General features: G+C 40.1%; 1 protein-coding gene across 1 annotated transcript; it reads right to left on the bottom strand.

The window, feature by feature from the left end:
• Positions 1 to 12224, bottom strand: LOC116736256 (cytohesin-3-like). The gene is made up of 14 exons (XM_032588629.1): positions 12004 to 12224; positions 7033 to 7172; positions 6577 to 6653; positions 6323 to 6387; positions 5501 to 5567; positions 4454 to 4572; positions 3355 to 3435; positions 3121 to 3233; positions 2710 to 2858; positions 2206 to 2317; positions 2047 to 2123; positions 1904 to 1975; positions 1658 to 1806; positions 1 to 813 (listed from the first exon to the last, which is right to left on the bottom strand). The coding sequence occupies exons 2-14, from the start codon at positions 7070 to 7072 to the stop codon at positions 729 to 731; spliced, it is 1206 nt and encodes a 401-aa protein (XP_032444520.1). The 5' UTR covers positions 7073 to 7172; positions 12004 to 12224; the 3' UTR covers positions 1 to 728.
• Positions 12225 to 19790: the final 7566 nt, after the last annotated feature.

Raw genomic sequence — 19790 nt, 5'->3', positions numbered from 1 at the left:
TTTGAGGAAAAATAAACTTTATTCTACAAGTTTGATTATGTGATCATTAAATTACATATTAAACATAAAATATAACAAACTGTACATATTCAGCGATTCATAAATTAAACAAGTTGAGAAGATTTTAGATCTATTAGACTTATAAAGAAATGCTACATCGTTTCTCCAGACTGAATAAATAATCAGCCAGCTGGTTTAATATTTTATTGTTTCTATTGTGGGAGTTTCTGTGTTCAGACTTTTTCCCCTGGACTCTAAATGTAGCTTCATTCTCTGTAATCACTGTTTAGTTCTTTCATTGGTTTTTAAACTGCATCATTTTCTATCTATTTTTGTTACTTTTCTGTTTTTTGTGGAAATATTGAACATCCATGTTTTGCATCTCGGTGACTTTTCTTTTTTAAAGTGAACATTCAGCATCTTTTCTGTGTTTTTGTCCTTTAGCTTCTTTTCCAGCTTCAGTTTCGTTTCGTCTCTTTTAGCTTCCAGCCGTTGGTCTTTCTGCTTCATTTTTAAGCTTCTTTATGAACTTTAGTTCATTTCCTTCACATGGAGGGAATGAAGTCAGTTTAATGTGATGCTGCTAAAGCTGCTGATGCTAACGCCTTCTTCCAGGAACCGTCTGCAGTTTGCAGAAGTGACTTGGACTCGTCATTTCCCGGTTCCTCTTTGTCTCTCCAGTTCAGCTTGTTTCTGTGAAACGTTCATGAAGCTTCGTTCAGGACGCTTCACTCCGATGACGAAGCATTCCTGATCACCTTCCTCTTCCTCATCGACACCAAATCGTAAAACGGGTCCTTGGTGATGCTCGCCCTGGAGAAAACGGATTTTATCAACATGATTATCAACATTTTCTATCCTCGCATCATCACTGATCTGCACGCTTCTTCTGTTGCTCCATTTTATTATTTAAGGTCATGAAACTCATTTTAAGATAAAATCACCTGAGGAAATACAAAAAGTAATTATTTGATCTGTTAAAGAGAAAAAGCTGAAGATGATTACCTAATAAGTTTTATAAATATCAAATGTTTGTGATAATTATCTAAAAGTCAAATCTTGCAGGTTTGTTTAAATTCGGCCATTTTGGAAACAAACTGGACTTTTAAACTGAACTAAAGTTTTGATCTAATTTGCTCCAAACTTCCTACAAAACTCGACGTTTCCTGTTTTTACTGAACTCAATTTTCTTTTTTTAAATACCCACATTAATTTTTTTATCCAATAATAGTAAAACAATTACAAATTATTACATTTAACTCAAATTAAAGTGAATTTCTGAAAGAAAAAAAAGAAAAAAATCCTGACTTTTTTGTTGCAATTTATTTTATTGCAACTTTAATCTTGTAATATTATGACAAATATTATTCTGGCTTTATTCTCATTATTTAGATCTTTTCCTCATATTTAAAACAAATCAGCATGAATCTAATACTCCATCGTTTGAGTGAATTCATTATCAGAGAAACTGTTTTTATTTAATCACATATTTTCTGTCTGATATATTAGGGTCTGAAAATATATAATAATAACAATAATAATAATAATGAGCCACTATTATTATTAATAATTAATTGATCAGTTTCAGTCAGAGGAGGATTGTAGGACTCTGTGTGTGTGTGTGTGTGTGTGTGTGTGTGTGAGACCTGTGGCTCACCTGATGGCGCTGATCCAGTCTTCTCTCTCCTCCTCACTGGCGGCGTTCAGCCGGTAGAACTGGTGTTTCCCCTCCACCACTCGGCCTTTGTTCTCCGTCTTACAGGCTTTGACCTTCTGACCTTTGGGGCTGTACAGCTCCAGACAGAACTGGTGGAAACACAGGAGCCGTAATCAGAGGTAAATAATGTTTAAACGATATTTTCTGGTTCAGTTTGCAGATGATGTTGGAAGTTTGTTTCTCTACCGGTTTGCTGGAATCCTGCAGCTTTCTGACACAGAGATTCTCCAGAGGGATGATCCCGATCGGGTCTTTATCCTGCAGGGCAAACCAAACGTCACACACACACACTGCTGCTGCGCTCTGACCAGCAGGAAGCAGAAACTCACCGTTGTGTACTGGAAGTAGTAGAGGCAGCTCTCGGTCAGGATGAACCAGCGGCGTTTCCACGTCTTGACTCGGCCGCCTGGAGCGACAACAAACATGTTCAGAAACACGCCGCAGCGGCACAGAGAGGCGCTTCGCCGTTGCTGCTGCATCGGACTCACCCATCTTCAGCAGCCAGCCCTCGCGGTCCGGGTTGAAGAAGGTCAGAGTAAGGTCGTTGCCGTCGTCCTCGGGGATCTTGAAGGGTTCGCTGCGGATGCTGGCGTAAAGTTTCTGGAGGAAAAAACGGAGGCAAAGTCAAAAAAGAGTTTTATTGTTTTAAAAAATTCACTAAATTCAGTACAACCAAAAAAACACCTCAACTTTTTGTCAAAAATGTCCAAAATTTTCCTTTTAGCAAATTTATTTTCATAATTCTAACTTGCACAGTCATAGTTGGTCATTTATTTATAGGGCACATTTTCAGCAACAAGAGAATTCAAAGTGCTTATTTCATGAAGCTGAAGGGAATGGGTCAGTGAAGGTAAAACTGAGACTGTTTGCAGATGACACAGTAGAGAAGGAGGATGTTTGTTTGGGCTAAACGTTCCTGCAGCGCCCCCTGAAGGCAGGAGGGACCAGCAGGAAGGCTTTGCTCTGAGCTCTGACGCTGGAAGTGAACGGACCGTGAGCAGGTCGACGGGAAGGTCGGCGCCGTTGTTGATTCCTCGGTTCATGCAGACGAAGCGCTGCAGGTTGGGCTTGTCTTTCACGTTGGGGTTGTGCAGACTGGTGTTGAGCATGATGATGGCAAACGACAGGATGTAGCAGGTGTCTGTAAGAGAAACCGCAGCGCTGCTTTGTTATCGCTGCACAGCCGCTATGGTCTATTCAAAGTAAAGGCTGTGTGCAGAAGGCAGTGAGGAATCAATGAGCTCAGAGGTTTCAGGCTCTGTGTTTCTATTGGACGGTGAAGCAGCAGAGCGTTTCTATTGGACGGAGAAGCAGCAGAGCGTTTCTATTGAACGGAGAAGCAGCAGAGCGTTTCTATTGGACGGTGAAGCAGCAGAGCGTTTCTATTGGACGGTGAGTCGTACCTGTGGACTGGAACACTCCGGGGTTACAGTCGCAGTAACGCGCCGCGAACGCCTCCATCATCCGGTCGATCTTCTGGGCTTCACCTGGGAGCCGGAAGCTCCACAGAAACTGCCTGACAACAGATTTATTCAAACACACATCAAAAGAAGCCAACGCTGGTAAAAAAAAAATTAGAATTATTTATACTGAGAAAAACAGAATAAAGTTAAATAAAATGAATATTTTATACAAACCTCAGCGCCTGGACCAGATTCAGGTCGGAGAACTCGTGCAGAGCCACGAACGCCTTCAGGACCTTCAGGTGCATTTCCTCCCTAAGTGACATTTACAGCAGATCAGATCGACTTCAGGAAACAGAACAGGAACAACAAACTACCAAACTGATTCATTTCATTTATGATTTCAGAAAAACTAAACAAATTAGAGGAATAAAATTCAGACTACAGTATTTCAAACTGAAAGGAACAACTTGTGGGCGGGCCAGGGGGTGTGGCTAAATGCTGCTGCTGTAACTCCGCCCATTTTTGGTCCTGCCCCCAAAAGTTTCCTGTCCTCTCATTGGTGCTTTAAAGTTTGTAAAAAATAGAAAATGTAACGATGGAATATTGATGCTATGCTGACGATGCCTTCAGGACAAATTGGAAATCAGAATAATAACAACATAAGAATAAATAATATTAGTAAACATTAAACAGTTTCAGACTGAGCGTTTTTGCCTGATTTGTCCAGAAAAAATTCATACAAAATGTAAGTATTTATTTTTAACAGCAAAGTATAAATAAGATTGTAGATATATTAACCATAATTTTATACAAACTGGAGTTTCTGATGGGAAATATCAAAATCAAAAAGATTCAACAGGCAGTTAAATTATGCTTTTCAGATTTTATTATATTGTTTCATTTGAATTTCTGAATATTTTGCTTTTATTTTTTTCCTTTAAATTTATTTATAAATATCTTGGCTAACTTTATATTAAAATTATAATTAATTTTCTGTACTTTATTATTGTACATATTTGAACTTATTTCAATATGTATCAATTAATTAATTTTTATTCATCATTCTATTTTATTAAAAGACATTTTTTATTATTTTAATTAGGTTTCTTTTCTTTTGGATTCCTGACTCAGCTTTTCCCGTTTAAATTTCTATTTTACTTTCTAAGTCTCGATAATCTCTACAGTCAAATATTTGTTTTTTGCTGAATAAAACCTTTTTTATGTTTTTACTTTGACTGTGCAGCACTTTGGTTTTGAAGGTTTTAATAAATAAAGCTGGATTGGTTCATGCAGCTGTTTGACCTTCGTTTTGACCTCTGGCCTGCCGTACCGTTCTCCCAGGAAGTTGCCGATGGCGGTCTTGTTAAGCCCCTCCTCCTTGTAGAGGAACTCCGCCACCGGCTCGGCTCGCCACTCCAGGATGCCATGTTCCACCAGGTAGCGGACGCCCTGCAGGAAGACAACGTTTCACAGGAAATGACCTCATACCGTCGCATGAGAGTCGCCTCATCTGCTGCTGTGCTCTTATCAACCAGAAGCATCATATCTCACATTTAAAGGTTTCCTTCTATAACGTTTTGAGTCACAGCTGTCAGGCGTGTTGCTTCAGTAGAGAAGCAGAGTGCGAACTGATCACTTCTCCATTTTGAATCATGTCAGTAAAACTCAGAGCGCTGAGCGCGGCTCGGTTTGACTCGCCAGACGACGTCTCTGCGTCTCTGTGAGGAACAGGATGTGGTTTTTCTGCAGGCAGCTCCTTTACTGCATCACACACCCAGCTGCTGCACTGAAAAAACTCAATCTTACCAAGACGTCTGGTTTAGTTACTAGTGGAAATGTTTCAGTAAACTAGAAACTAGACAAAAGTAACTCAGAAGTAACTTTTCAGCAGAAATAGAAGCTGGTTTAGATCAATAATTCCTTAATATTGGTGAAAAGATTCTTCAATATTCAGATTATTTCACTTGGAATAAATTTTTTTTCTATTTTATAAGTGAAATAACCTGCTGACTTTTTAATCAATAATTATTGACTAAACAATCTTCTAAGTCAGTGTTGTCTTATTTGTTTATCCAATAATTATCATTTTATTTGTAGTGTAACGAGACGTTTGCAGCAGAAACTACACATAAATACTTGGTGAGATTTAGTGTTTTTGCAGTGTAGCTGCAGCTTGATGTAAACCATTAAAACCATTAAAACCAATTGAATGGAAGCAGAAAACCATCAGGTTTGATTTGAACTGAACCCAGACGGACGGAGCAGAAAAATCCCATTAATGTGATTAATGTAAAATCCTCTGGAGTCAGTGACCTCTGACCTCTGGAGATGTTGGGAGCCCTACAGTCACTGGATGTGCAGAAAAATAAAAACTCACCACTTTTGGGTCCATGTTGAATTTCTTTTTCCCTCGTAGAAACTTCCTGTTCCTCACGACACTTTTACTAAAACAAGAAAATAAAAGTCAAGTAATGAACTTTTTTTATTATTTTCTTCATGTTAACCTAAAAAACAAGTTCAATTTGCATTTTTATTTTAAACAAAGTTGAATAAAATGAGAAAACATGAACCACAGGCTCTAAGCTAAATAAAGTAAAACAACAGATTCATGCATGTTGTTCATTGAATGTGTTTAAAATATTTATTTTAATCCAGCTTCATTCTGTAGGTTTGAATTAATCTCATTCTTCAGCTGATCTTTCATTTTCTCTGCAGTCTGAGGTTCAGTTTGCAGTAAAGTGTTTGGTTTTGGTGGGCGTCCCACAGCTGAATGCAACACGGCAGTGAACGCAGCGTTTACCGTCAGCCGCTGGACGCAGCAACAAAAGCAAGAGGAAGTAAAGAAACGGGGTCACCAGTCATCTGAAAATAAGTTTTAATTTAACACCTTTTCTTTTCTCTGGTTGTGAAACTGATGCCTCAGACCGACTGACAAACCACAACAGGTCGGAGAGGCTTAGAGAATTAAAACTGAACCTGAAACTATTTTATGATCTAAAATCTTTACAACGTGTCAGTAAGCGCTCGTTTCTTTAGGAAGAAAAACTGCAACCAGCAAAGGAAGTGAAGAAAAGCTGAAAATAGTTTCTGACTAAAAATAGTTCAAGTTGTCACAGTAAGCAGAGTTCAGCTGAAGAAAGGCGCTGGTCAGACCCGGTTGGACCCGGTTGGACCTGGATCCACCTGGGCAGAGCCTCACCTGTGGCGCTTCAGGTCCGGGTTGCTGGATCCGGTCGCTGCATCATTCAGCTCCAGTTTCAGCTTCTGAGGGAAAAATGGAAACGATGTGAAAACCTGCAGCTGCTTCAGATTCTGTCAGAAAAAATAAAATGATTTGTTCCTGTATGGCGAGGCGGTGTGTGTGTGTGTGTGTGTGTGTGTGTGTGTGTGTGTGTGTGTGGGGGTGTGTGTGTGTGTGTGTGTGAACAGGTGTTTTAATGACAGGTCCGGTACCTGCAGGTCGTCCAGCAGCTCAGGTTGGCCGCTGCGGTCGCTCTGCCTCCTCTCAGCCAGTCGGAGCCTTGGTGGCGCTGTGGGGGGGCAAAAATGATTCAGAGCTGGATGACCTTCACACACACTCACACATACACACTCACACACACACACACACACACACACACACACACGCACACCGCTGGTCTGCAGCGACCAGCGGCCCCTCAGTCTCATCACCAGCAGTCAGACCAGAAACCCGAGTTTCGCCCTCAGCCTGGAGGAACTGAACCATTAATGAGATGCAAAAGTCACAATTATAACAGAAACATTAAAATGGGAGAAGTTTCCATAACTACACCTGAAATCTGTAAAAATCATCATCATCATCGTCAGCTGGAAGCAGACAAACCGTGGAAACACCTGAATTAAAGGCGTTTTTAGCAATGTTGAGGTTAAAAGCTGGATGCTGCGTACCTTTGCCCCAGAGGAAGCTGTCTTTTCTGCTGATGGCCATGTTGGAGTGCAGAGCGACTGGCGGAGGCACAGGAAGCCCAGCGACGAGTCAGAGCGGAAAAAAGGGCCGGCGCTGCTGCTGCTGCTGAGAAACCCACACTCTGATGACGCAAAGAAAAGAAATCATACCGTAGAAATATTTTCATCATCACATCAGAAACTTCATTTTAAACCAGCTGTCAATATTTATTATCAGGAAGTTGAAAAAGATTCACAACAGACCAGAATTAAAAAGGAGAATTTTATATTTTTGGCTCTTGGTTTTGTATTTGGATCATTTTGGTTGTTCTTCTGTTTGCCACTAATATACTTCCATACCTGGTTCACTCTTTCATCCTTTCCTTCATATCTTTGTTTATTTAAATGTTTGTTTTTTTCATCCAGCTGCTCTGTCTTCACTCTGTCTCCTCTCAGAGGTTAAAGGTCAGTCAGATCTTTACCTTTTTGTCAGATACATCCCTGAATAACTGTATATAGTAGAAATGAGTAAAAAAAATCATTTCTAATGAGAATCACCATTATTATTTACTACAATTCAGAATAAAAATAAAACTAATCTGCTGTCTGTTGGCCTCCATTTTGTAGCTACAGGATGTTCTGATGTTGCCATGGAGACGGTACTGGGATGTACATGAAAGCACCAAAACAAAACGGAAAGCACAACAATGAAGACAGATTCAACCGGAAAAGATTTGAACTCATTTTAGTTTTTTACTGAGTTAACAGGAAGAAAACCGAGCTGAACACGAGCTTCACCGGGGTCAAAGTTCACCGGAAATACGTAGAGCCAAGCCAATGAGCCGGGTTGTGATTGGTCAGAAGTTTGTTGCTATGTTTGATTATGAAATTAACAGAGAATGTAGTTTTATTATTGTTAGTTATTTATCTTTAGGTTAAAATCTGTGTAAAATACTTTCCTCATCACCATTCCAGTAGGTGGCGCTAACTCACATCTAACTGACATAAAGAAGATGAAGAATAGAAGTCCGTTCTCCAGCAGCGTCTCTGGTTTCACACATCCTGATCGTTTCGTCTCTTTCATCTCAATCCTCCATTTTCTAGTCTTGCCAGAAATTCCTGTTTGGATTGTAGCTTAAACTTTGACTGGGCCATTTGAACGCATGAACATGCTTCCATTGTGGGTCTATATTCAACACAGTGCTGCTATTCATCACACGACTGCCAACATCCAAGAATTCCCAAATAAAAGCCAAACGTTCAGCAGCAGGCCTTTAAAATGTCCTGCTTTGGTTTATGGAAGATTTCCTCCAATCATTATGGTGAAACATTACTCTGATTAATTTTCACAGTAAAAGCTGGAGTTTGATCAGTGAGTGTTTGGAGGCATCACATCTTTTCACTGCTAAAGAGAAGCATCCCTGCAGCATGATGCTGCCACCACCGTGCTTCACATTCACTAACCAGATTATCAACCAAACATCAATTTTCCTGATTTTACTGCAAAACTTTTTACTGAATAACTATATCTGAATCATTTGTTTCATAACTGGATGATATTTAATGTTTCATTGAATTTGCCCATTTTGCACGTCTGATCAAGCCACTGAAGGGCAGAACGTGTTTCTGCTGCTGACGGGCGGACGCCATCTTGTTTTCTGTTTGTTGTCATTTTTCTCTCTGCAGGAAGGAAGCCGAGTTACTTTCACTTCCATCCAGTCGAGGCTTCGCTCTTCAAAACAAACAGATTCGAGCTTCTGGTCGCTTCTTAAAGGAACATACCGATATACACCGCCTGGCCAAAAAAAAAGTCGCCACCTGGATTTAACTAAGCAAATAGGTACAAGCCTCCTATTGGATAAGTACTGCATAGGCGATTATCTTTCAGCTGGCAACAAGTTATTTAACCCCAGCTGATGCAATGAGTAACTCCTCATTTCTTAAACAACCATGGCAAAAGACACATCCTGTGGTCGTGGAAAAGACGTTAGTCTGTTTAAGAAGGGTCAAATCATTGGCATGCATCAAGCAGAGAAAACATCTAAGGAGATTGCAGAAACTACTAGAATTGGGTTAAGAACTGTCCAACGCATCATTAAAAACTGGAAGGATGGTGGGGAACCATCGTCTTCCAGGAAGAAATGTGGTCGGAAAAAAATCCTGAATGATCGTGGTGAAGAGAGAGCTGAGCCATAAAGCGAAGCTCTCGATTTACCGGTCGATCTACGTTCCCACCCTCATCTATGGTCATGAGCTTTGGGTCATGACCGAAAGAACGAGATCGCGGATACAAGCGGCTGAAATGGGTTTTCTCCGTAGGGTGGCTGGGCTCTCCCTTAGAGATAGGGTGAGAAGCTCAGTCATCTGGGAGGGACTCAGAGTAGAGCCGCTGCTCCTTCACATCGAGAGGAGCCAGTTGAGGTGGCTCGGGCATCTGGTCAGGATGCCTCCTGGACGCCTCCCTGGTGAGGTGTTCCGGGCACGTCCCACCGGGAGGAGGCCCCGGGGAAGACCCAGGACACGCTGGAGGGACTATGTCTCTCGGCTGGCCTGGGAACGCCTCGGGATTCCCCCGGAGGAGCTAGAAGAAGTGGCCGGGGAGAGGGAAGTCTGGGCCTCCCTTCTGAAGCTGCTACCCCCGCGACCCGACCTCGGATAAGCGGAAGAAGATGGATGGATGGATGGATGGATTGTGATCGGCGATTACTTAAACGTTTGGTCAAATCAAATCGAAGAAAAACAACAGCAGAACTCAGGAGTATGTTTAATTGTGAACGCAAAAGCATTTCCACACGCACAATGCGAAGGGAACTCAAGGGGTTGGGATTGAACAGCTGTGTAGCCGTAAGAAAACCTCTAATCAGTAAGGCTAACCAGAAAAAAAGGCTTCAGTTTGCTAAAGAGCATAAAGATTGGACTCTGGAGGAATGGAAGAGGGTCATGTGGTCTGATGAGTCCAGATTTACCCTGTTCCAGAGTGATGGGCGCATCAGGGTAAGAAGAGAGGCAGGTGAAGTGATGCACCCATCATGCCTAGTGCCTACTGTACAAGCCTGTGGGGGCAGTGCTATGATCTGGGGTTGCTGCAGTTGGTCAGGTCTAGGTTCAGCAACATTGTGTGCCCAAAGAATGAGGTCAGCTGACTACCTGAATATACTGAGTGACCAGGTTATTCCATCAATGGATTTTGTCTTCCCAAATGGAACAGGCATATTCCAAGATGACAATGCCAGGATTCATGGGGCTCACATTGTGAAAGAGTGGTTCAGGGAGCATGAGACATCTTTTTCACACATGGATTGGCCACCACAGAGTCCAGACCTTAACCCCATTGAGAATCTTTGGGATGTGCTGGAGAAGGCTTTGTGCAGTGGTCAGACTCTCCCATCATCAATACAAGATCTTGGTGAAAGATTAATGCAACACTGGATGGAAATAAATCTTGTGACACTGCAGAAGCTTATTGAAACAATGCCACAGCGAATGCGGGCTGTAATCAAAGCTAATGGCGGTCCAACAAAATATTAGAGAGTGTGACCATGTTTTGGTGGCGACTTTTTTTTTGGCCAGGCAGTGTATCTCCTTTATGATTGTGTGTTTATTCTGTTCTACTTCATATTTAATCCAGATTATGAAACAAAAAGAACTGCTGATGTGCCAATTCTCTGACTTTTATTTTGGATTAAAGTGAATCTTCTTTTTCCAATCTTTGCGGTTTATCTCATGAATAATCCAGAAGTTTTTAAAATGTTTTTCCTCCTGAAGTCAAACTGAAACTTTCTGGATCAGAACTTTCTGATTCAGAGTTTTGCTCAGGATTTGTGTGAATCATGTTATTAGTGACTCTTTAGAAACACAAGTGGTTTTCAGTCACTGCATCTCATTTCCTGTCACGTCGCTCAAACCTCATCTCTAATTTAGGATTCAGAGGAAGTGGAGGTCAGCGCGGCGGCGTTGACCTCCACTCCAACAGATTCGCTCATCAAAATATGAGTAATGACATCACTTCCTGTAAATGATTCTCCTCTATAGATAAAGCCAGTTGGGGAGGAACAGTAAAAAAAACCTTAAATAGATTTTAGGTGGTGAGGGAGTGTGAGGTTAAAGGTCAGAGCTACTTTTAACTTCATGATTTGTTTGAAACTATTTTTAAAGCGTGACTTTGTTTCCTCATTTTACCTTTAAAGGAAAAGCTTCGCTGAAAAATCGGGATGTGATTAATCGCCATGCTGAGGCAGCATTAGTGAGTCTGTAAATATCTACAATTGTTTTCTGTAAAATAAATCACACACACATTAATATGGGTCATAAGGCAGTTACCCAGGGCAGCACCAGGAGAGGGCGTTCATAATTTAGAAGATAAAGTTCAATAAGTTTAATTTTCACTTTATTTTTTATTCACTTTTGATTTAGCTTGACTGCAAATCACTGGTTCTCAGAAATATATAAAAAATCAGAACAGTTCCAGTTCACAGCAGTAAATCTGATGAATTTTGGTCCTGGTTTGGTTTTCTGGCAGTTTGCAAAGCGCTACAAACGATTAAAATGATTTTATTGTTTAAAGGAATCCAACTAGATAAAGATGCAATGAGAAAAGAAAGCCATAAATAAATGTTTTAGTCGCGCTTCACTAAAAGCTGCAGCTGAATTTGTTGGTTTTCATGTTTCAGACTTTGTCTATTTGCTCGAACGGTGAAGAAAAAAAACCAGGCTGGTTTGAGCTAAACTAGTAACCATGGTAACAATGAGAAGAAAAATAGGTCAGAGTTCAAAACAACAAAACCGGAAATCACCCGAAATGTTTCGGAAAGCGGAGGATTCTGGGTATTAATATTAAACTATCAGGCAGTATTTTATTTATATTTTTACTATGAAGCTGTAGAGACGCGTCATTTCAAACCGGCTGCCGCCAACATGGCTGCCAGCGTCTCTAATTGAAGAGTTTACCTTCATGGCCGCCATGAGGCTCGTTACCAGCTGCAGCTGCTCGGTTCCGGTACCGGTCCGTCTGTTGTCTTGTGTCCGTAATGAGGGACGCGTTCCTCCCGCGGCGCCACGCCCAGCAGCAGGCTCGTTAAAGCGGGATCGGTTACCGAGTCCGGCGGCTCTGAACGGCTCTGAAGCTCCGAGTTCACACATCAAACCGGAAGTTCAGAAACGAGCAGGAAGATCAGAAAGAACCAGAAAACAGAAAAACTGTCAGAACGAAGAAATGATGTTACTGAAATGTTTCTACTTTTTCAAGGTCACTTATTATTTACAGCAACAAAACCATCTTTCTGTGCGTCAGTAAAAATGTTTCTGTTTTCACTTCAGCTTTCTCTGCTGCTCTTTCATTCTGACGTTTTATTATTATTGAGCAGAAATATTGTTATATTGTAACTTTGTTTATTTCACCCATTAATAAGTCATTGTGACAGAGATGTGTAACTTTAAGTCATATTTCTTGGTAATGGAAACACTACCAATTTTACTAATCTGTTGAACTTACTCTCCTGTTTTTATTGATATGTTTTAATCGTTAGAGGCTGAATTTGTTTTATTGTTTTAAAAGCTTTGAAAATAAAAATAAATCTGGTCATCTCCTTCGTAATGACGGAGCGATCCGCCTCCGGCTGCAGCACAAAGCTTCCTCTGGTGAAAAGTTGACTTTACATCACAAAACTCATTCAAGGCCCCGTGTCGTCGTGTTGCCACGGTAACCTGGCATCCATGTTGCTGTTTCCTTGAGATCAGAGCGCTTTAGGATCACAGATCTATTTACAGCAGAAGGTGGGCAGCGAACTTTAACATGAGTCATAAAGATGATTTCATTAACTGTAAGTTTATTATTTTTAACATGAATGGATTCACAATGAATCTGGAGTTTTTAGCTTAATAAAATAAATTGTAAACCCTCCAGGTGGAAAATAATCTGGTTTCATTTCTCCTCTATCAGAAATAAACCTCCTTGTCTTGATTTCTTTCAGCTAAAGCGTTCAGCGAGAACTCAGTGATGGGAAAATGACTTTTACTTTTGTTCATAGTTTTTCTTCAGTCAAGGCTGGCAGGATAAAGCAGTTAATGAAACGTTTCGCAGCGTCTCCGTCTGTCATTCAACAGGTTTTACGTCGATCAGAAACTCTGAAGGTTTTTCCCTGAAAATCGACTTCCAGTTTCCAGGAACTCTGCGGCAGAAATGTTGAGGTCAAAGTTCATTTCTCAGTCGGTTCTGCTTTAACTCTGGGAGGTTTTATCAAAACCTGAAAGTCTCATCAGACCTGACTGAAGTCGGCTCCACCTCCTTCAAATCTAACAAAAATGGTGTCAAACGTTTGTGCTGCAAAAATTTTCATCTCTGCCAAAAATGTTAAAGATATGAATAAATGTGTCCAGAGGTCATGAAAGGTCAACCAGCTGCCTTCTTCAAATTAAACTACATTTGTGTTAATCAACTCAGCTACGTTTGAGCATCAAAAAATGTGTTTGTGCTGCTTTTGCTTTAAAGATGGTGACCTCTGATGACCTCCAGAAACTTCTCTCAAATCTTTACAATGAAAGTTTTTGCTGCACAAACGTTTGACGATGATTTTGTCAGATTTGAAGAAGGTGGAGGAAAAAACACAATCACAAAATACGTCAAACAATTTAAGAAATATCAAAACTAGACTAAAAACAAAGATAGATAGAAAACAAACAATGACAAACTATAAATATAAATGTATCTGTAATTCATTCTCTGTTTTAGATTTTTAAATCTCTTTTTAAATGATCAGCCATCAGTGTGGATGCAGAAGGAAAAAGTTCTGATCTGCTGTTGGCTCCAGGAATAAAATATGTAAAAGTGATACAACATGTCCTTCTAGTAATAAATCATATCTGCTGATGGAAGGAAACGGAAACGTGATGAAAACAGGAACTGATGCATAAAATTAACATTTGTTCTGAAATACATGCAGCTTTAATTTGGGCCACCTGCAGTTTATCCAGATGTTTCTTTAAGTATTTGACCAAACAACACAAAAATATTAAAGTTGATTATCCAACTTTATAATAGAGTAAAACTGGAGGAAATCTGGATCTAAATGCCTTCAGATGTTCAGAGTTTCCTTCAGAAGAATTTCCTGCTTTGATCCGTCACCAAAACTCACATCGAAGTTTGTAATGAAACTATTCAAGATGCTGCAGCTCTCACAGTTTCTGTGATTAACAGCATTAATCTCAGTTAAATAATAAATTATATATTAATTACTTTTTGCAAAAAAAACAATATTTTAGGAAGATGATTATATTAAAATGTTTTAATTTACTGTCGAAATGAACAGAAATAAATGCCTGAAAACATCAGTCTGGGTGGAATTGATCTAATTAATGTCTTTCATTTCATTATTTGATCAAGTTTTCAATAATATTCCAACTTATTGAATCGGTGTGTTTTTATTTAGCTGATTTTCTGCCATCCAGCAGAGCAGACATGTTTGCTGCCTGGTTTGTTCATTTAGGAATAATTGGAGCTCTGCGCCGCATGCTAACATTAATAAATGTGTTTTTGCTCAAGCCCAGAAGGCGGCGGCCATGTTGACCTCAGAGTCACGGGGTCACCGTCTCCGTTCTGCTCCTGCTGCGCTGACGTGATTAGCCATGCAGGGGGGAATTAGCTTCCTGTGACCCTAGCGAGGTCGGCGCTCTGCTCCGCATGTTTTATCTCAATCAAAGTGACACTAAGTGTTTCGCTCAGATTCTAACTGCCTCTGTCTGCAGAACAGCTTTGTGATGTCACAGTTCCTAAAACAGGAAGTAGAAACATGATCAGCCTCTCAAACAGGAAGTAGAAACATCATCCAGTCTCCAGGGAGCCTGAAGAGTCAGGTGTACGATCTCTATAAAATCTAAAACGATACCAGATCATCACTTCTTCGAACTAACTTTCTTCCTGTTAGAGGGGAGTGCTTCCTCTCCCCCGTTGCCCCCTGCTGGTCAGGAGGAGTGATGCTGCGGGTCAACGACTCAACGCTCTGTTGGATTTCCTAACAGAAAAATGTTTTAAACTAATTAGGATTATAAACTAAGATTAGTACACTAATTGATCACTATTATTAACTGAAACGTGTAGAATTGTGTTGAAATGATTTCTGTTTTTTGAAGTGCGTTCTGAATTGGTGCTAAACAAACTGAACTGAATTGTGCTGTTTTGTTTTGCTGCTTCATTTTGACGATAATCTTCTGGTAATTTCTCCTCCGTCGTGTTTCATGGTTTCTGGATCATTTCCAGCTGCTGCTCGCCGCAGCTGTTACTCAGGTCCTTAATCAGCCTCACCTGTTCATTGTTCGCTGATCAGCTCCTTATCAGCAACTTATAAAAACCCAACTCTTCCCAACCAGCTTCTCTCTGTGTAACTTGTTCTTCTCCTGTTTGTTTGTCAAAGTCCAATAAATCTTTATGTTTCTGTTGTGTGATGGGATGGAAACATGTTGGCAAATTCATCCAGAAATCAGTTAAAACTGCTTATTGTAAAATCTTAGTGCCAAAAATACTGAAGAAGTTAAATGAAAAAAGTGGAACACGAACTCAAAGTTGTTTCGTCAAATATCTGTTGCTGCTGATCTTTCGTCTTGTTCAGATGTTTGCAGGAGTTTGTTGAAAATTTAAAATTCATTTCAAGTTTTCCATCTTTCACTGGAAGCTAATTTTCCAAAAGAAGAAACGGCTGATGCTTTTTAAACAATACGCTCCATAATTTTCTGCTAATTCATTTTAAGAAGCAGCAGTTTTGTTCCAGAATAATTTAAATTAATCTGAAATGGTTTGAATCTGGATCCTAATCTCTTAAAGAACTCTTCAAATAGTTCATTTATTGTTGCTTCTGTTTTAGTTTCTTCAGTTTCTCAGGAAAATCTGAAGTAAAAGAAAAACATTATGAGGAATAGATTGTTTTGCCAAAGTTATGAAGCTGTATGAAGATAGATTACATAAAAAACATGCAATAAAAAGCTTTTACAGGCAGAAGATTTATTTAACAAGTTGTAACTCACATTCAAATATTGATCGACCATTTGAAGATTAAAACTGTTCACAGAATAAAACCCAGAGCTCAGATTTAATTAGCAGATCAGCCTTTCTGAGAAACTTCAACTTGACATTTGAGCCGCAGCAGCAGAGAGAAACGATGATGATGATGAAGGTGGAAATTAGACAAAGGAGAGAAAGAGAAAAAGAGAGAGAGAGAAAAAAGAGAGAGATAGAAAAAAGAGAGAGGCACTTATCTGATCAGAGCAGCAGCTGCTGCTAGGGGGGATCAGAGGAACATGGCAACCCGCCTCTCTTTCATTTAGCAGAGAGAAGCACCTGAAAACACACACACACATTAACACACATTAACACACATTAACACACATTAACACACATTAACACACATTAACACACACACACACACACTAACACACACACACACATTAACACACACACACACATTAACACACACCCAGGAAGGAACTTCATTTCTACTTTCAACATGATTCTGTTTTCTGCCGAGGAATCAAGAGATGATCTCAACTAACTCCAGTTAAAGTAAAAAAGTATTTGGTAAAAAGTTTACTGATCAAATGATCATTTAATATTTAAAGATTACATCAAAGAAACTTCAGATAATTATTTCTGACTGCCTGAGTTTAATAAAGCACAGTTGATAAAATCAAATGTTTTATATGTAGGGACAAAATAAATCCAAAATTTTTTACAGTTTTCCTTTTTTACACAAAACAAACAAAAAATTTTACTAAACAAAATGAATCCAAATGATAAAAGCTGAGAGAACAAACTGAAGTTTGTTTTTTACATTTTGCACCATTTGAAGTAGAAATGAATCCTGAGTGGGCCGAGAGCAGCAGCTCCTGCTGTTAGCAGATGTTAGCGGAGGCTAGCAGATGTTAGCGGAGGCTAGCAGATGTTAGCTGATGTTAGCGGATGCTAGCGGATGTTAGCGAAGGCTAGCAGATGTTAGCGGAGGCTAGCAGATGTTAGCGGATGCTAGCTGATGTTAGCTGATGTTAGCGGATGCTAGCGGATGTTAGCGGAGGCTAGCAGATGTTAGCGGATGCTAGCTGATGTTAGCGGATGTTAGCGGATGCTAGCTGATGTTAGCGGATGTTAGCGGATGCTAGCTGATGTTAGCGGATATCTCCATTTTCTTCCTGGTTTGGACGCATCAGGGTAACTTCAGACTCATGAGATTAAATTTTAGCTGAGATTTTTCTAAATTTAACAAACCAGGAAACTAAAACCTACTGAAGAAACTAAGAATCTTTCCACAGCTGAACAGAGATAAGATCCGTTGTAATCCTCACCGCAGCTCTTCCAGCTCTTCTCTTCATATTTTCTCTAATCGGTTTAAACTCTAAATGTTTTTGTTTTTTCTCAACTTTGTTCCTTGAAGCCATTAAACAGCTGAAGGTTGCCATGGAGACTCGTTAAGACGAAGTTTTATTTGACCCTCCTGTCATCCTTCACCTCTGACTCGTCCATTGCTTCCACAGCCAGTTCAGAAACCAGAATCGTCTCCCAGTTTGGAGCAGGACTGTCTGCTGGTAGAGGCAGCAGCTGCAGCAGCAGCAGCAGCTGCAGCAGCTGCAGCAGGTTTCTGTTTCACTGTTTCAGCTGCAGCAGCGTCTCCATGAACGAGCGTTAGATGTTAGGAGGGAAACTTTAAGCCATGTTGAATGACTGTGTGGGCCGCGTTTCGTCCAATAAAAGCGACACGCAGCAGAGATGCATGCTGGGAAGTGGTGGGCTGTGTCTGACCTTCGGGTCGCGGTCGGAGGTCTTTCCCCGCTGCGCTGAGGCTGATAAACGGAAAACTGGACTCAGAAAACTAAATCTGAGGATTTTACTCTGTTACTTCAGATTAACAGACCAGTTTACAGCTTCATCATTCAGAAGAAGGTTTTATTTTGAAGCTTTATTTTTTAACGAGATGTTGGATTTGAGCCTCATAGATTTTGGTAAATGCTGACATGGCAGCATCATGCTGTGGGAGCAGATGATTGGATCTCTGTAAATTTACCCATGCTGCTTTGCAGCTGTCCTCTAATGCAGGTCATAACGTGTTTTCAGCCATCTTGAATTTGGTTCTAATCTCCAAACTTACATTTTCCTCCTCATTAAATCTTTGCTCAGGTGATTTTTGATGTTTGGATTCCAAAATAAAATCCTCTTCATCTTCAGCTCAGTGTTTTGGGTCAAACGTTATCTTGTAGTTTTCCAGATTTTCTCCACATTGATTAAATAAATAAATAAAAATAAATAAGCTCCAGTTGCATCTGAAGGAAAGTAACCCCAGAGAATCATGCTGCCACTGCCGTGTTTTACTGTAGGGATGTTTTTGTTCAGTATCGTTTTTAACTGGGATCTAAAATTCAAAATGGACTTTTTTCATCTTTTTCTATTTCCATCTGGATCTCCTGCTCCTAGAAACAACCCAAATGTTTCTCTGGCAATGAGTTAATGATATTTGGCGGAAAATGAGTCTTTTCAAAATCCTCCCAATAATCCAGTCACAACTCTCCGTTACCTAGCAACCAGAGCAACGCTCCAGTACGTTTGGTCAGCTGGTTTTCCTGCTGTGTGGCTGTACAATGGCTACTGGAAAACAAAAGACTTTTGTTGTTGACTCATCATCCAGAAACCATTTGCATGAATTCTTGTTGTTTGTGCAGGAGGCTCCACTTCTGCTTTTCAAAGATGTATGGTTGTATAATTAAGCATTTGTTAGGATTCTTAATCAGGTAGGCCCTATGAGGGCCACTGTACAGAAAAAAAGAGTAAATTACTGCCAAAAAACTCTGAAGTTTTTAGAAAAAAAAACAAGAAAATTTCAAAAGTCAAAATTTTTAAACTTTGAAACTCAAAGTTTCAAAGTTTCCTAGAACATTTCTGAGATTAATTTAATAATTTCTGCATTTTTTAGCAGAAAATTTCTGCTCCTTTTTAAAAATCTTTTCTGGCGCTGACACTCCGCCAGTTTGTAGCCATTTTGAGTTGAGTTGGGGGCGTGGCCAGCAGCAGCTTGATTTAAAGTGACAGACGCCCTAAAACATTCTGACTGAAATCTCATTATGATTTCGTGTAGAAACATGTTTTGTGTAGACCAGAGACTCAGCCTCACCTGTTACAGGAAGCAGAATTTCACCTTCCAGGAAAAGTTTCCCAAAACTTCAGCTTTAGTTTCATTTGCCTAAAGCAACATTTCTCCAGTTTTCCCAACTTGATCAAATCCATGAACCTTTTCGGATCTTGTGATTTGACAGAAATGCGGTTTAAAGGCTGCTGATCTCACTGGACTGGATTGGTTGGGTTGGGTGTGATTACAGTCCAAACCCAGCAGGTCTGAGCTGAAACTCAGAGAATCATAAATAAACTGAAGGATTATGAATGTAGAAGCAGGAACACGTTTCGATGATGGATGGTCTCACGCTTTAATAAAAACATCGGGTTGTTTTTGTCGAGTCCCTGAAAGCGGCATCCTAATTATGTCTCCTGTGGATGAATTAATAAAAACCTAATATCCAGGAAAATATGAGGCTGTTGACATGTTTGCACAGAGATTCAATTAAAAGCAATAATCAGACTAAAATTGCTTTGGGAGCAGCGTTCAACACAAAGTGCCTTTGTGTATTGATTATGCCTGGCAGAGACGTTTTTATTAGATGCTCTTACAAAGTCAGAGCAATATCTGTTAAAAGGCTCCAACCTGATCAGACCTCATTAGAAATGTCTGCAGAGTTCA

This window comes from Xiphophorus hellerii, chromosome 16 (genome assembly GCF_003331165.1).
Source record: "Xiphophorus hellerii strain 12219 chromosome 16, Xiphophorus_hellerii-4.1, whole genome shotgun sequence".
NCBI lineage: Eukaryota > Metazoa > Chordata > Actinopteri > Cyprinodontiformes > Poeciliidae > Xiphophorus > Xiphophorus hellerii.
The sequence above is the reverse complement of the archived record's forward strand: the minus strand, read 5'-3'. Positions and strand labels throughout refer to the sequence as shown.

Bases quoted from the DNA above. Each gene is read 5' to 3' on its own strand.
- LOC116736256 (XM_032588629.1), bottom strand. From the start codon at position 7,072: ATGGCCATCAGCAGAAAAGACAGCTTCCTCTGGGGCAAAG. The intron at 3,234-3,354 runs GTTTGTATAAAA...ATCTGTTGTCAG, and splicing joins AATCTGGTCCAGGCGCTGAG to GCAGTTTCTGTGGAGCTTCC. The intron at 2,318-2,709 runs GTCCGTTCACTT...TTTTTCCTCCAG, and splicing joins TTCCCGTCGACCTGCTCACG to AAACTTTACGCCAGCATCCG.